Source organism: Cryptomeria japonica, chromosome 1 (genome assembly GCF_030272615.1).
Source record: "Cryptomeria japonica chromosome 1, Sugi_1.0, whole genome shotgun sequence".
Classification (NCBI taxonomy): Eukaryota; Viridiplantae; Streptophyta; class Pinopsida; order Cupressales; family Cupressaceae; genus Cryptomeria; species Cryptomeria japonica.
This window is the reverse complement of record NC_081405.1, coordinates 123,024,481-123,042,868: the sequence shown is the minus strand read 5'-3', so window position 1 is coordinate 123,042,868 and position 18,388 is coordinate 123,024,481. Positions and strand designations below refer to the sequence as shown.

General features: G+C 38.2%; 1 protein-coding gene across 2 annotated transcripts in view; it reads left to right on the top strand.

Annotated features, from left to right (window-relative positions):
- Nucleotides 1-18,388, top strand: part of LOC131026679 (transcription termination factor MTERF6, chloroplastic/mitochondrial) — a 79,737-nt gene that overhangs the window by 17,050 nt on the left and 44,299 nt on the right. Inside the window, exon 2 of one of the 2 annotated variants that reach the window (XM_057956606.1) lies at nt 16,968-17,048. In XM_057956606.1, the coding sequence (XP_057812589.1) occupies nt 16,968-17,048 (81 nt within the window). Of the gene's footprint in view, nt 1-16,967; nt 17,178-18,388 lie in introns of both variants that reach the window. The other variant, XM_057956605.2, reaches the window with a different exon arrangement.

Here is an 18,388-nt window from a genome sequence, read left to right as displayed (position 1 = left end):
CTTCCTTTGATCCCAGAACAATAGGATTAGGATTGTTTAATGGAAACAAATCTTGGAGACTTAGGAACTTTTGAGGAAGTTTCACAGGAACAGATGCAATTGGAAGTTAGGTAGTCACTCCAGATTGGTTGAGAGAAAGAATTGAGAAAGAAGTCGGAGCAAGAGATTGACTGTGCACAAGAACTTGAAGAATTGTTGAATGAGATAGATAAACTAGCAGAAAAGAAGGCAGCAAAGTTCTCCAAGATCACAAGGTATGAGTCAAGATCTAGGACATTACACCTAGCGGTGCCCAAAGTTGACAAAGACAAGAATGAGATTTCACCTGATGAATATAAGATCACATAGGTGAACTTAGGGCTAGCCTCCAAGGCATAGGTGGTGGAAGATTTTGATGAATCTTCCTTAGCACTGAAGGAGTAGATGAAAAAAATGGAAGAGAAGAATAAGAAGTTGAAGAGAGAGAACAAAACCTTGTGTGAATATGTGCAACACTTAAAGTGTCCATTTAGAGAGGAAGATTCGTCCTTTATTCCTCCCTCTTCTCTTCCCAAAGAATCTATTGATGGCATTGAAGAAATAAGGAGAAGAGCTCAATGTTCCAAAGAATGGGTGGAGGACTTCTTCACTTCAGTTGGTAAATTTATTGAAGACTTGGCCCGCTTTTTCTCCCAAATCCTAGCAATCTTGAACAAGCTTGAGACTTTGGACAATTCAAGGGAAGGTGCGCATATCTACCAGGACTTGACAATTTCGTGCTTGAAGGCACTAATGGGAATTCCCAGGAAGACTTTGATTGATGGGAAGGTCCTCTAGGAAAATTAAATATATGACTTCCCTGGGTGGTTTTATGCAGTTTGCATTGGGAAGGAATTCTTTGAAAGATTTAGTAAGGAGTCAGCATCACTGAAGGAATCAATCAGAAAGGTTTAGGAAGAAATTCTCAACTCAGTAGAGGCATTGTTTGCAAGAAAGTTGACTGATGAAGAGTTGACAGTTGACCATCTTGAGGATAGGTTGCACAAATTCTTCTTTGTAGAATCCTTCTTGAAGGAACATTTGGAAAATGTTTTCTTATTCTCCAACACAATGCATAGGACTCAAGGAGCGACATCAAGATGGGAGAAGTTTTTTTCCAAGTGTGAAGAGGACATTATATTGCTGGAATTCAAATTGGAGACTGTGCCAAGTGTCTCCATAGGAGAGTTGGAAACCGTCATGGCTAAATTTTTCGCATTCACCATCAATGAATGAGATAATGGTCATCCAATTTTGGATGAGAATCTATTGATTGCATGAGGGCATGTTGGCGCATTTGTTGCTAGTGGACATTTTGACCAAGTGGTGGTATATTCAATGCATGGAAGCTGCCATATTCAAGGAGATAGTGGCTCATTTAATGCATGATGGGCGATTTGAGAAGTGATGGGCATTTATTGCATTATGGATGCCCTTTTTGGGAGCAAGGAGAAATTAATGTGTAATGGGCGAGATTCCTCATTAATGGCTCTCCCCACTACTTGGCGTCATATTTGGGAATCTTTGGTCAAACCCTAATTAGGTTTTGCATGTTGAATCTTAGCCATTGATTGGATTGTATTCTAGGTCATCCATTTTCCTCTTGGAGGCCTATAAAAAGGGGTCACCCTTTCATTTGTAACAGGGGGAGATTTGTATGAAATTGTTGCTATAAGTTTATGAGAAAATAAAAGTGATACATTGGCTTTTGGTGTTCACTTCAGTTATTTTTAAACATGCCTGGTTTCATCTTTCTCACTTAGTTTAGATTTGCTTCAAGTACTTAGATGAATGAAATAGATTGCATTGCTTTATGGTGAGATCACTTGCTCATAACTTTTGTTGATAGATGATTTCTATCTGCAATGTTAGGTTGGACTAAGCTTTTACATGTGCGTTTTAACTTAGATTATTGGATGAACATTGTTCTCTGATGGTTTAAAATCCTACAAGCACAACCTTTGAAGATTGCACCCTTGTTATGTAGTTTTCTGAAAGTGGCGAAGTAAAGTGTGGTTGATCTGGCCTAAGTCTTTGCTATCTGTTGTGTTCTTAGATTTAGATTAGAATTTATCAACCCTTTCCTATTCACTTTCTGCATTATTCATCGACAAAAGCCCCAAAATGAGTTATATACTGCTAGATCATTCGCGAAAATCTCCTTGAAGTTTTAGAACTTGTTAAGTCTTCTTCAAGTGTGCGTAAGTCCCCATGGATTACCAACAACATCAACCAAACGAGTCTATATCCATCGTAAAGTCGCTAGTATGCAGTTGGAACCTTGGAATCAATGTATGATCTTCCTGCAATCTTAGCATACATGAGATTTTGATCAAGAGAGGATAGAGTGACCGTTGGGAACTTTATTTTGTGCTGGTGTGGTCACAAAACACCTGTCAACAGGTGCCGACATGTTACATGATTTTTTCAAGCCTTTTAGATCCAAACTCTTTTCTTGGAACATGATTCTTCTTGTTTATTGGCCATGGATTTCACTAAATTCAACCAAATTTGGCATGCTTTTAGAATGGAGATTTTGTTTAGTATTTGGAAAGATAGAAACTCAACTCTATTTTTAGGAGCTTTTATTAACTTAAAGTTTTCCTTGTATACTAAATCTATGATTTGTTCTAATGTTCTTTTGCAGACTTAGGTGCAAGCTAAAGTTCCATTGGAAGTTTCCCATTTGTGGAATCTTATTGGACCATTGGGCTAATGTGCCTTATATTGTTGCATGTGTCACCTTGCCCCTCTAGCAGGGGTTCTCCCCTCGAGGGTGTACTGGTGTAGACGTGGCTTTAGCCTTAATGATCATACTAGACATAATTCACATGGGTTTCATGACTCTCCTAGCATTGAGCACATTGATGGTCTCAATAGATGCGTGTTCCTTTTGCTACTTCTTAGCCTCATGATATGGGTAATTCTTATTGGCATGATAGTGGCAAGGTTCTCAACTAAGTTCGACTATTTCTCAAATGAGATTTGTTCCTTAACTGGAAGAAGAAAATGAAGAAGGTACCATTATAGGTTGGGAGCTAACCTAATGGCTAGGAATTCTTGGTGAAACCCTCTGTTCATGACCCACCTCTTACTCTTCTCGGTTCTATAGCTCTTGTAGCTTAGTGTCAATTGTACTTGTGTCTTTTTGTTTTTGTTTAAGGCTTTTCCTTGCTTGTACATTTGAGGTGCGATTCACTCACTTTTTTTTGTGAACTAGTGTAATATATCTTTTTAAAGTAATATGATACAACTATTCATCAAACTTGTTTTTCAACATAATATGACCAATAGGATTATTTTTAGGGTTAGATTAGAAATTCCATAAACCAAAGCTTCCTCCCTCACATGAGTTGTGGAATAAGGGAATGAAAATAGCAGTGTTTCATGAGCGTTGGGGATGGGGGGACGTGTTTCTGGGACGGGGGGACCAAGGGCCTAAGTTTGGGGACGACGGGGGACGGCGGCGGGGTGGTGGTGCTGATATAGTTATACATATACATATAGTACTTGAAAAACTAGTTTTGAAAAGATGTATGACAGTATTACAGTATAAGAATTACATTTCAAATGAGACTATAGGAAATTTGAAATACTAAATCTAAATACCAAGATTTTAGATTTCTAAGTTGTGTTGTTATATGGAGCCTAATCAGACTCGGAGGTTAGATTTTCCCTACTTCTATTGGCGCGGTTTCCCCCTATATTTTTCAACAGGGGTTTGGGGGTAGTGCCCCCAAGTTGGGGTCAAGGGGCAGCGCCCCTTGCAAGTTCCCCCTTGGCCAAAAATACTTTAATTATTTTCTAAAGGCGTCGTGTGTTATTTTTCCCCCTTAACCCCCCCAAAAGTCATTTTAAATTTTTTTTTAATTTTAAACATTGCATATACGTGGGGGTGACAGGAGATGTCTGGGCGTCTCCCCTTGCCTTGAGAGACGTCTGGACGTCTCTCGAAGGACGGGGAGATGCCCAAACATCTCCCAAGGAGACGTGGAGGTGTCTCCTTGTCTCTTTGGGAGACGCGGAGACGTCTCCCTGTCCCCGGTGATGCTTGGGTGGCGGTGGCGGGACGGTGGGGGACATCGCGTCCCCGTCCCCTCGTCCCGGAGACGTCCCTGTCTCGGAGACGTAGTGAAAAGGGGGGGGGGGGACGCGTCCCCGTGGAACACTGGAAAATAGGAATAGGAGAAATAAGTACTTCATTAGAGAAGCATATTAGTGATGACTCTAGTATTTGTTTCATGCTCATTTGTAACTTTTGAATTCAAATTGCAATATTTTGTTTGTGTTTATGGTAAACTCTTGCATAAGATAAACTTTGGCTATTTTTTAAAGGTGGTTATAAGTGATTCTCCTACACTTCTCACATGATATATGAGTCCATGTGCCCTTTCTAATATGGTTTTAAACCTTTTCTAACATGGTACTAGAACAAGTGTAATCCCCTTCTCAATCATAATCACTTTGTGAACAATTAGCCTATATTTCAAGTTTTCCCATAGGCTAATTGGTGGATAGATGAGAACTCCAACTTTCTTGGAGAGCACAAGGTTAATCAAGTAGTGGTTTTGTTCATGGAAATGAGTTCAAATAATCTTGGTGAGCTTCAGGATGCTTTCATATTGCAATTTCGTCCTTTTGGGAGCTATCCAAACTTCGTGGAGAAGCATGCTATTTTTAGACAGACACCAAGTTGCTTCAATTCTGTAGCGTCCTAAATTGTACTCCCTTACAATTTAGTCCACATTTTGAGCCCTCACCTTAGTGTTCATCTCCCAATGCTTAATTAAGACCTGATTATGCTTGCATCATGCAAAAATGGCCTTATTTTCACTTCATACACCACATGGCCCCCTTGTCCTGGCCCTAAAATGGGGTAGGACCAAGTCTTGGCGCTTTGGTCCCCATTAGGATCATAGCACCACGCTATGGTCCTCCTTATTTGGGCCCCATTTTAATCCCTCTCGCATTTCCAAATTTGGGTGGGAAACCCATCCCCGTGTCAGCCTATGTCGGAAAATTAACATATTTTTTGACGGGCAAGCATATAAGGGGTTTTTCCTCTCTCATTTTGATATACAACAATAAGGAGATAAGGATACAAGGGTGAAATTATGGTCATCGAGCATTCAAGCTTTGAAGCATTAATCATCAAGCATTTCTAGATGTCTTCAAGGCTGCATTCTTCATTCATCAATTGTGGAGCAACATTACATCATTCATATGCAAGCATGTGTGTGATTAGGGTTTTGTCATGTTAATGGCATTTCATATAACATATGTGATTACATTCAAGAAGAAAAGCATCATTATCAGCCATTGCAGATCTAAGGTATATCTTTCCATTATTTATTTCAGTATTTGCAATATTTCATTCAAGGTTGATTCCTCAACCGGGGTTTGACTTGGGCAAAACCCTATTCCCAACTTATTTCCCTTTCGTTCTGTGTGCAGGAAATAGGTACGGAGCTGTGATCTTCAGAATCGACATTATTTGCAGAGACAAATCAACCCCCTTTGGTGTGCGAAAAATTCGGAGGACCAGGGAGAATCTGGCTATGGTCCTGAGATTTTTGGAGCTTTTTTTGGGGATCAGGTCTAAATCTGCTTATATTTCTCAAATCCAGGTGGATGCCTCAATCCAAGGACTGTAACTTGTTGTTTCCATGTTTTTACCTTCATTTTTAGCACTCTACCCTAATTTCAGCAATTCAACTCGCTAAAGAGGGTAAACAAATCCACCCCTTTCATCCAATCAGTATTCTGTCCTTATCCTTGCTGGATTGTGACTGAATCTATTGGATCTCATCCCTCTTTTGAATGTAATGGTCCCTAAGTAAAATATTAGCGGTTTTCATTCTTCTTGTGGTGGAAACCCTAATATTTTTCACCATTACAAGTTCATCTTGTTATTTCCTTAGAGACTTTATGGTATGCTCAAAATTTCATATCTATTACATTTTGATGCTTTCTACAACTTGGGTAAACCAATGTTACCCCAAGTTGGGGAAATGGGTTTTCGGGATGTTTTTTTTCTCAGAACAGGGGATGGTAGGGAAATCTGAAATTTATATAACATTGTAACACAATAAACATTCATCATAGCAACATAATAACATTTATAAATTAGAATCTGGATTCTAATTCTAAAATCATTGTATATATATATGTGTGTGTGTGTGGAAATCTGAAATTTATATAACATTGTAACACAATAAACATTCATCATAGCAACATAATAACATTTATAAATTAGAATCTAATTCTAAAATCATTGAATTAGACACTTCATAGTCTTCTTTTTCCTTGCTCAAACCAAAATCAAAATGAAAATTAAAAAAACCCTTTCGCCATTCACACTTCATGTCTTCACCAATTCTCTATTTCTCCCTTTGTTGAACGCTGCCATGAAAGCTCTGCCAATGTTTTTTTCATTTTCTTTAAAATTGGATATGACTTTTATCGATATTATATGATATCGATGTAATATTATATCGATATCAATAATATGGTATCGATAGCCAAGTAAAAATAAAAAAATTCAATCGCTCAGTTTCTTTTGATATTAATAATTATTAAAAATAAAAAAAATTTAATCACTTTCTATCAGCGATTTTCATTAAAAAAAAACTTAATTGCTTTCGTTAATAATTTTTATAGAAAAAAATAACGAAAAATAATTTTTATAAAAAAAATTGTTTTTTAATTATGCCTACTGTCGGAAACAGCCATCTGTCCCCGGGACGGTCAGGGGACAACTTGGGCGTCCCTTGCTATCTCAGGGACGGTCAATGGTCCCCGAAAAAGAGGTTGTCTGTTTCCGAGTTTTTGGGAGGGTTTCTAAATTTTTTTCGAGGATGGGGGATGGCCTGGAAACGTTTCTGGCCATCCCCAAGTCCCCAAAATGGTTTCCATTTCCGAAACGTGTGCCTTTAGGCCGAAAACGCATTTCCAAGTAACATTGGGGTGAACAATTAAATTATTAAATAATTATATTTTAAGTTGGCCTAAGGAGGAGTTATTAGAAAGAAAACTAAGGTATAATTCTTTTGAAAGAGTTTTAAGTTGTTTCTACAAGGGAATGCCTAGGCACATGTGGGACTTTGTTCTCATAAGAGGTTTATTATTTAATTTGAAAAAAAAGGCTTTTGGAGGAAAATGAAAATTATTATTTTATTGCTCCTAGAATGTTATAAAAGGAGTTTGAGAGATCACTGTTGAGATTAGACATGATATGATATTTTCTTATGCATTTAAGAGAACATATGTTCATCTATTATTTTCTCAAGAACGAAAACCCTCTTAAAAATACTTGTTTTGCGGATGAAAACCCCATTGACTTGGTGGTCAGCACCTCCTTGGGGACTGGTGACATGGCTTAATTGCCTCCCGTGGGTCAGGTTAAATCTGGCGTTTGTATCGGGCGTTGATAGTTCGAGCTTTTGGCGCAACGGCAAACGATTCCAACTAAAGTTCAAAAACTCGGACTCGCCACAGACTCGGCAAACCAAAAATTTGGACTCGGATTCGGACTCGTGAAAGACTCGCGAAAGACTCTGCAAGGACTTGGCAAAAAAGAAAACCATAGTTTTACAAAAAAACATAAAGAAATTAATGCATTTAGAGAACATAGGAGCCATAATTGAAACATTACACATGTCATGATCTACAAACGCGCAATATTTGAAATTTGAAATACTAAATCTAAATACCCAGGTTTCTTCAATGCTAATTATGTTGTTATATGGAGCCTAATCAGACTCAAAGGTTAAATTTTCACTACTTCCATCAGCACAATTTCCCCCTATATTTTTCGACGGGGGTTTGGGGGCAACGCCCCTTGCGCGCTCCCTGTCACGATACAGGCAGGGTCGAGGGGCAGCGCCCCGCAAGGCCAAAAATACTTTTATTATTTTATATAGGCGTTGGGTGTTATTTCTCTATTGGCAAAAAAACCCTTCATGAGATATTTCACTCCCTCAATTACGCCAAATGAAGGCAAAAAAAAAAAAAAAAAACTCACTTTTAAAGGTTGCATGACGTTTTTTTTGGGTCGTGCGAGTCCATCTGAAAGACTCGCGAGTCCGTGCAAAATACTCGCGCGAGTCCTTGCCAAAGACTCGCGAGTCTTTCAGATGGACTCGCCTCGCGAGTCCTTGGCGAGTCGACTTGCGGCTCCCAAGGACTTGCGAGTTTGTGGCGAGTCCACGATTTTTTGAACTATGATTCCAACAATCGGTATCAGAGCCTTGGGTCACGGGTTCAAGTTTCCCTTCAGTGGGTGTTGAAGGCTCAGGCAGTGCTGAGGGGGAGATTGTTGACTTGGTGGTCAACACCTCCTTGGGGACTCGTGACTTGGCTTAACCCCCTCCCATGGGTCGGGTTAAATCTAGCATTTGTATCGGGTGTTGATAGTTTTAGCTTTTGGCGCAACAACAAACAATTGCAACAAAGCCCCCTAGCTGGTTATAGTGATTTCATCGAGGAGTAACATGTGAGCTGCAAGTGAAATTTTAGTTTTTGATGCTACAAGAATGGAGGTATTTGATGTCTTTTGATGAGTTTTTAGTTTACAAATCATTTGATGCTATTTGTGTGATTTTATTTGCATTTTTGGAGACAAATGGAAGTTTTGAAGCGAGCTGTACCATCCTTCTTGGAGGCCGTACCAGCAGGAGTCTTTGATATTGTTTGAAGTATTGCAAACAAACCCTCATCTTCCCTAGCCGTGCGGACCTGTTTTGTTTGGCCATGCTACTGGAAGTGAAGAGTGAAGTTTGGGAAGCCGTACCAATGCATTTGCTGGCCTTACAAGCTGAAAAAGGGCATGGAAATGGTGCATAAACAATGCCTCTTTGGAGTGTTTTTCGATCTGATTGGTGGCATCTAGACTCTTGGGTTAAGTCCAATTCACTTTAAGGTGAACTTGTATGATTTGCTAGAGGTTTCACAACTATAAATTCATTTTCAGACCTGCAACAGATCTGCGTTATTAATCTCTTTATGGTAACTAGTGTTTAGGTGTGATTTGGGTGTGGTTTGGAGTGTTTATTCCTTGGTTATGTCGATGTTGGGTGTGTCTCCTTCATTTCCAAAGTATTGCATCAACATTTAGTAGTATTGACGTTGTGTTTCAGTTTGCATCAGACATGCTTGATAGAATGCTAGTAGTTGCACAGTGATATCAGTTCTACACAAGCCTTGGTTCCATCTATCAGAGGTATATTTGTTTGGGTACTTGAGTGCATTGTTGATCCATGTTATTTTGTTCATTTTGGGTTGATTGCAATAGTTTACATTTGTGATTAGAATATTATATCAACATATATCAACAATTTATAATCCCTGATGATTTTGCAATACATATGATATAATCTTGTAGTACCTGTTGAAGTGGCTAAAATCGTATTGCTACAACTCCATCCGGCCAACGCAGGATAGAATTTACTCATTGAGTACCCTATCCTCTCTTGTGTAAAGAATCCCTAATGCTATTTTAGTTGATCAATGGGGACAACCTCAAGGTTCCAAATGTCAGTTCATGACTGTGGGATAGCTCATCGGTTGATGTGTTTTGTTGGGAGCACAAGGGGACTTACGTTTTGCAACAAGCTGGTCTGCATTTGATTCTCGAACTAGGAAATAAAAGCAAAGGAGAAGGGTTTAGGAGACCTAAAATTAACAAGATTGGTATGCGAGTAGACGGATTCAACATAACCAATCCTTGCTTGGCTAGAATAACTCACAACCTCACAAGAACGGTGCAATCTTCAAGGGGACTTAGAAGATTTTTAGACTGCAGGTGCATGCCTAAGCACCCAATTCTGGCGCAGCTCAAATGGACACCTGCAATTGAACTAAACACAATTTTTATGGCTCAGACTAACCATACACAGGGATACACAATCAACATATCCCCAATGGTATGAACCCGAATCCGTCAAATACCTGCACACCAAAAGGATCTATCTAAACCCGCTGAAGGAAACCATGCAAACAGAAGAAAACCAAGATGATAAACACCATACTTCAATGTTCATATATTGATTTTGGCTGTCATTACAACAATTTCTGCAGCAGTTCTACTCTATTCCTAACTACTAAAATCTAACTAGGATCTAACAACCTAACCCTTTACAAGAGAAAGGCCTCTGCCTTTTATAGATTTTACAATTTGAATCGATGGCCAGGATTGACTGCATCCAAGGTCCCTGATCTGCCTTCTAGAAGCCTGGCAGCTCTTGTTAAATCCTCAGTTATCCCCCCAACCATATTCTCAACTACCTACCACTATTTGGCATTAATCTGGTCAATCCGGTAGTTGAACATAACTGATTTGTGTCCCTTTGTTTTGAAATATCTTCAACGGGGCCCACAGGCAGTTGTTTACATTAAACAAGTTCTGTTTTTAAATTGATTTTTCTGGAATTTCTTCCAGCAGTGTATTTCCAAGAATGCACTTTTGTAGCACCCTGCGTGTTCTTTGTCTTTGGTCTAGCTGGTGGACTTCAACTCTGTGGTCCATGGTGCGCTTCCCTGTGCTTTGTTTTGCGCTCTGTGGTGCGGCCCTGCATTTCCTCTTTTGGCGTTGATCGCGATCAAGGCTTCACTTTGCGCCTTAGGTTGTCGTCAATCTGCAAACAGTGAATTCCACTTTAATAATCATTTTGAAAAATTAAATAAAATAATTTAACAATCATATCTTTTAAATGCTCTACATGAAATTCAGACCCCTTTGGTTAAAATGCACGACCTTTTCTTTCTTTGGGAATTCGGGCATTCAACTCTCTCTCGCGCGATTTTAACTCTTTTATGATTTTTGGCCTATTGAGCCTTAATGCGTGACTTTGTTCCTGTTTTGCCTTAAGCCTCCAAATTTCGGGCCAAATTGCCGAATTGCGATATTTTACTTGACTTAAGTTTTATGCCCTAAGTCCTCAAGTTTCGGGCTTATGAGCTAAAATGCACGACTTTCTTCTTTGTTTAAATGCCCCTTTAGAACTTCGGGCCATTTGGGCGAAATGGGCAATTTTATTCTTCTAAGTTATTATGCCCTCTTATGGCAATTTTGGGCTCTATAGACCACTTTGAAAGTTTGCGTTGCTTTCTAACTTTGGGTTGAATGCATGATATTTCTTTTGGAATTTTCAGCCTACATGCCGATTTTGAAAGTTTAAACTTCATTATTCTTTTTTGGCTTGAAAGACACTTTGGCGAACTTTTTCTCTATTGTGATTTGGGCCTTGTGTTTGAAATGCGTGACGTCAATGGCTTTAGTCACCATCTTTGGCTAAATGAAGTAGATTGCGCAAATATGAATCCTTTTCATTTTCGTCTTAAATAGCCTCAATGCGTGATTTGGAACTTTAGAGCATTTTCAGCCTTCAAGAAAGAAAGAAAAAAAGTGAACTTATCCCCCTTTTTACCTTTTCGGGCAAATAAGGTGAATTGCATGATTTTGCTTTTGGTTTTGAGCAAAAAGAATCAGGCTATCAAGCCCTTTTTTGCACGATTTTGACATTTTCGGCCAACGTAGAAGGTTTTGTGAGAAATATTTTAAATGGTGCCTTTAACTTGCAAACTTGACTCTTTAGCTTGCAATTCAAACTCTTAGACAAAACACATGACCTAGGGTTTATCTTTCATTCAAATGCCCCTCTCATGGTAATTTTGGGCTACCAAGCCTAAATGTGCGATTTCTCTCATCTTGGCACTTTCGGCCTATGGGAGGATTTTGCGAGCTTACTTTCCTTCTCTCCATCCTTCGGTCTATGAGGATACTGTGCGTGATTTGGTTTTTTCTTTTTGGCTTACAAGCCAATTTTGGGAGCTTTGGCTTGCAAAACGTCGAACCTTTGTTGGATGAATTTTGGGATTTACATGGCGCTTGGAAGGTCCTTCATTCTCTTACGGGCAGACCAAAGGAAAAATTGGGGGTCTTGTTGATGTGTTTTTCATGCACATGCAGACACAGAATAAAATACCATAAGTATCTTATCCTCTCTTGAACAAAGTTATTTGAATGTTGAAGATTTGCCTAAGGATCAATCGAAATAACTCCAAGGTTCTTATATGTAGGGTCTCTACGTGTGGATAAGCTTTGTTGGTGTGATGTGATTTTGCTGGATTCACAAGGGGACTTACATTTGATTGCCTGAATGCTTTGATAAGTTGGAACTTGAGTCCTATCTACTAGTTGGGAGATAAAAAAGAGCAAAAGATTGAGGGTTTAGGAAGTCTATTCTAAGACCTAGAATGCAAGAAGATAGATGAATGACTAGGTGGAGTCCTACTGGGCTAGGTCTCACCATCAAACTGAACAATTCGACACCAGCTCAGTGCAGTCTTCTAAGGGACGTTTTAGATATGCTCAAATCATTTCCATCAAATACTGATCACCATCCAAGTTAATGCATGAACAAGGGACGTATAACAATTTGAAATTAAGCTCTTTAATGCCAGTTGACCACACAGGGCGCACTTACAATCAGTAAGAGGCTAGTGGTATGGATTAGGCAGATTCCACACGAGTGCATTCAACAATTTCCTTCATTCAATCTAATCATCTACCATCTAATATGAAGATCCAACAAGAAACCATGCATATTGCAAGAAACAACACATTTCACCATAACTTCAATGAAAAATGAAGTTTATTTACAATTTTGGGCAACAATCTCTTGCCTTCTCCTACTCTACACTAATTGCTATTCTATTCACTATTTCTTTTCTACTAGCTATTCATCGCCTATCAACTATTGACTATTAACCTTTACAAATGAAGAGCTAGAGCTTTATATAGAGAGCTCATTACAATTCAATGGCTCAGATTGATTTACAATCAATGGCTAGGATTACAAGATGGAAACCCTAATTAGGGTTTGTTGCAACAAACTCTCTTAGCCAATGAGAAAATTACATTCAATGTTTGTGAACCAATAGGAAACCGGGGTAGGTACATCGGAGTTTGTGCCTTCATGTATAAGCATGATTCACTGAATCTGGACATGCTGATGTGGACCTTTCTGACTAGAGGAACAGTGACTGGGATGCCACCTTGTTTTGCATTTGTGATTGGTCAAGGAACGTTGAGCAATATCTCTTGATACCCAATGTGATGATGATGAGAAGAGGACTTTGATTAACTCTTTTGAAACTATTTGCCTCTTCGATCATGTTCAACGTACCCTTGCGATGACCTTGGTTAATCCTCCTTCGTCCTTGGTATACTTGATGAATGGTGTACCTTTCCTTGACTCCCTTGTGTTTGCCTATGAGATCCTCTTGAAGAGGTCTTCCTTTAACCTTAATGTTGAAATATTCTTCTTGAGGTCCTCGTTCCGATCTCCCTCCAACCTGGTCCTTCTGATCTCTTTCTTTTCCTGCTGCAAAACAAACAAATGAACATCAAACACATATGATATATAGCTTATACAATCTCTTAATTCGATATAATCTCTGATTTTATGCGATTTGCAGGTCTGATAGGTGCAGGTTTAGGGGAGATTGTCCTTTGCTTGAGCAAATTTGCTCTTGCTATGATGAATTCAGTCCTTCCTTTGTTGAATTTTGCTGCTGTTAGGATGTACTCCACCCCTTAAAGTGACTGATCTGCTTTAAAATTTCCCTTTTTTGAGACTAAACTTTGGATTATTTTGGTGCCAAATTGCTTACAATTTGATGAATTCGCTTTGTCTTGAGGGCAATGTACACGCCTTTAGCATGAATTCGCTCTTGTACCTTCAGAAGGTACATCGTTTCTCATTGATTCGCTCCTGTACCCTTGAGAGGTACACGAGCGATTTTCAATAATGCACATAATTTGAACACAAATTGATGAAAACTAACTCGTGTAGAATGATTTTTAGGAGGCTTATAATGTTTGAATGTTTGAATCATGTCCAAGAAAGTTTTCAAAACGTTTTCGTTTGCAAGGTACCCACTTCTAAGATAATTCGCTCCTGTCCCTTTGAGAGGTACATGAGCGAATGAGCCTTTTGGTCAATTCATGCCTTCATTTTGCTTAGAACTTTATCTCTCAATCCTCCTTTCATGAAAGTCATGTCACTCTGCCTTCAAAATTGCTCAAGGCCTTAGGCGAAGTACAAGGTCTCCTTAAGAAGTTCGCTCCTGTCCCTTTGGAAGGGTCATGAGCGAATTTGGCTTTTTAGCTCACTTCATGCTTCTTTTCTCATCATGACCATGTTAATTTGTCTTCAATTTTGCTCAGGATGAGATCCATTCAACGCCTTAGGTGAAAAATGAAGCCCTTTCAAGAATTTCGCTCCTGTACCTTTGGAAGGGTCAGGAGCGAATTAGGAACATGAGGCTTAGATGCTGATCAAAAACTCACTCTTCTCCTTTATCCACGTTGCTATGGTCTTGAGGCATACTAAGAAGTCACCTTTAAGGCTTGCTCAAAATGTTGGATCAAAAACATGTCTTAACTTTTTCGCTTGTGAACCTTAGAGAGGTACGGGACCTCTTAGTTAATTCGCTCTTGTCCCTGTGGAAGGGTCAGGAGCGAATTTGACAATATTGCTCAAACTTTTAACATTTCTTCATTCAACTTAATTTCAATGTTCTTCAAAGGCATGAATGAATCATCTCCCCTTCACTCAAGGTGTAGAATCATAAATTTGATCCAAATGAGGAGGGGAAGTCTAGTAAAATTCGCTCCTGTACCTTTGGAAGGGTCAGGAGCGAATTTGGCTCTTAAGCTCAAATTCTCAACTTTTCTTCCAAATTTCCAAGTCCAATCTTTTTTCAAATTCATCTTTAAGGGCAAGTTCAAGCTAATTTCCTTCCAATCCATGCCTTAGAGTGAGGATTTTGTCCAAAATAAGAGCCAAGAGGGAGCCTTGGAAGAATTCGCTCCTGTACCTTTGAAAGGGTTAGGAGTGAATTTGGTGTTCTCACTCAAATTCCTCATTGTTCATGATCAAAAGTTAATTTAAATTCATCTCCAAGTCATCACTTAAGTCAACTCCTCCTTGGATGAGGGTTCAAAACAAGATTTTGACTTGATTTAGAGCAATAGAGAGGCTCCTAAGGATTTCGCTCTTGTACCCTTGGAAGGGACATGAGCGAATTTGACTTTTCAATCCAATTGCCTTCATTTGCCTTCATCCTTTGTGAATGTACTCAATCTTTTCTTTATCTTATCGACTCAAACTCTAAAGGAGGTCCTTGATAACGCTTGTTCTCCCATCTTCATTCAAATCTTTGACTCTCTCTGACTCGATGGCATAGGTCTCATAGGCAAAGCCACACTAAGACTTACACCAAGGCCCCTGGCATAATGACTCCTTCATTCCCTAATCAAGACTTAACCTTGATACTAGTCCTAGGCCTGACCTAGAGGAAGCTTTCAAAAGAGACCTTGACCTAGGACACTCACCGACTTACTCAAAACACAAGGGGACCATCCTATCCTAATGAGCCTCCTGGAAACTCCTCAATGCAAGGATTAATAGCAAAGACACTACGCTATGAAAACCAACCGCAAAAAGCAAAAAGTAGGGGTCCCCATTTGCAATGGGGTGATGTGTGAATACCTCACAACAGGTCCCCTGTCAAGGATGGGGATGTGGTGCAATACGCACAACAATACCTTGAAATTTGAATAGTAGTTTTGTCAATGGTTTCATCTTTGCATCTTAATGTTTTCACTCCGCTGAATAAGCAAGAAGTGTCCGTGTTTGTTGCATTTTGTTGAATAAGCGAGAAGTGGCTGTGTTTGTTGCACTCTTTTGAATAAGTGAGAAGTGATTGTGCCTATTGTAATTGCACACTCCGTTCAATAAGTGTAGAAGTGCTTCTTTTCAGTTCACTCCATTGAAGAAGTGTAGACTTTGGCTAGCTATACCACTTGGTGTTCTTAGTTGATAATCTTATTTCACATTGCTGCATTAGATAATTGGATGTAGTCCTAGACTCTGTATGCTCTTATCTTGCCCATCTTGAGAACTAGGTGATCAGAAAGTGATAAGGACAATTGCATTGTAGCTTGATTTCAGTTGAAATTGGGTGGTTATTAACTTATTACACTGTAAGGTTTATTTTGTTGTGAAAAATCGGATCATATAGAATGAAGAGATCTATGCATGAAGCACCTTATTAATTTCTCCATCTCTTTTTTTTTTTAACACACCCTAATTTTTTCTTAAGATTCTTCAAGTTCTGTCAAAATTTCCTTGTAAGGAAAAAAATTGGTTTTGGGTTTCTGAAAATTCATTAGGGGCATCTTGTTTAAGGTTTTCACAAAAAATGAAAAAAACAATTGTGAGTTGAAATTTTTTCAGTTTTTTATATTTTTATTTTTTGCTAGTCTTGAGTATAATAGGGTAAGTTTTCAGCTTTAATATTTTTTCATGCTCCCTTACATCCATTTATAGTTAAAAAAAATTGCAAATAGCCCTCTTTTTGAAAAACATGCCTTTGCATCTTCGGCTGACCCAATCATGCTTAGGGCTTCAGACTAGACCATGGCCAACATTGATTGATCCATTTAGTTTGTGGCAAATACTGACTGGACCTGACGAGCAATTTTAGTGTCTGGCATTGGTCAACCAACCATTTTAGGACCATTGACCTGCCTTGTTTGACCAAAATGTCTTCTTTAGGCTACCGTCTTAGAAGATACGCAAAACTGATATAAATTGTTAATAGAGATTTAAAAAAATAAATTCAGCAATAAATTATTGAAATTTTCTGTTTTTGCTGGAGCTTAAGTTGAAGAATGTTTGTGTTGCCAACTGAACTGTAACTTCAACATGAGTATTTTCTAGCAACAAATATGCATTTCAATACACAATTTTGTGTCTGTTTATGAAGATATTTTAGATATTGTCAGATTTGAAATATGAGTTTGTGTCTATTTGTGAAAGGCCTATTGATATTGCCTATTCTGAAGTTTCCATCTATGCATTATGTCAATATTGTGGCAGATTATTCTTTGCTGTAACTATGAAAAGAATCTACATCCTAAATTTCGGTTCTTCTACAAAAAGGGATTCTCGAAACAACAGGTAGCACAAATGTTTCTAGTTTTCCCCTCTATGTTTGGTCAGAGCATTGAAAAATCCTTGCAGCCAAAATTCGATTTTCTTGCTAATGAAATGGCATACACTATTGATGAGGTTGCTGGATTCCCTCAGGTATGTGACACTTGTTTTTCTTTTCCAATTCTATTTCATGATTGCAGCTTTAGGTATTTTCAAGTGTCATGTTCATTCATGAAGTGCTCTTTCTTTTTCTGACCGAAAGTCCTTTATCATTATTGAAGATAGTTGACTACTTGAAACAATTCAATCTTTGTGTAGGTGACTTTAGAGAATTAGTTGAGTTTAATAATGAGTATCAACCAAACAGTTATACAGTATTTACTTAATGGAAATAATCTATTATATTGTTTATAAAGACTTTCTGTACTTTGCACATAACTACAGATATAGATAATATCTACCATTATATTTTTGTGAACTGTTATGCTCTGTCTTCCTATTTAATGGATGAATTGAAGTTAGCAGAAATGAGACACAGAAATTAAAACATTTATGTGACGAGAAATGGTGTTGTGGAGGTTGCAGATAAGAAAGATTTTTTGTGTACGCACACACACATGCATGTCTTTATTAAAAGTGGCCAAGTTTTTACCATGCAAGCATAATTAAAGATGTTAAATATATACAAAACAATGAACGGACATAGAAGAAACAGAATTTAAAATAACTAATTTTGATGACCCAAATTCAAATTGACAAATTCGCTCAATTCAAAAGGATGTTCTATAAGTCTGGATCCATGACAAGATTGTGGTGTAACATTTAGGCCTGACACATGTGGAAAAGGTGATGCATAGTCCCACCTGATTTTTCTTATCTTTTAATATCACTTGCAAAATCACCACCTGACCCAAAACTTTTTAGTTTTTTATTGTCAATGGAGAACATCATAATCTTCCCCAATTTTTTTTTCCTTAAACAGCAGTGGAGAAATCATAACTCATCCAAGATTATTTTCTTATTAAAGTGAAATTTTTCTCAAATTGTAAAATCTTTGAGCAATATTTTACATGTTTACTTCAACTAACAGATAAATAGGCTGACACTAATTCTATTTATATGTCTTTGAAGTATCTACACTATTTAAGAAACTGGTTTTTTTGATAGGTAAAAGATTTATTTAATTATTAAAATTAACAGCATCAAATGTACAACAAAATTCCATTGAAAGTATACAACAACACTGACCCAAAGGATCACTACCACCCACGGGCGGAAATCAAACACATAGCAGTACCACCCCTGATCCACAAGAACAAAACCAAGAAAGATGATTATGAAATATCCTGAACTAGGATATTGTT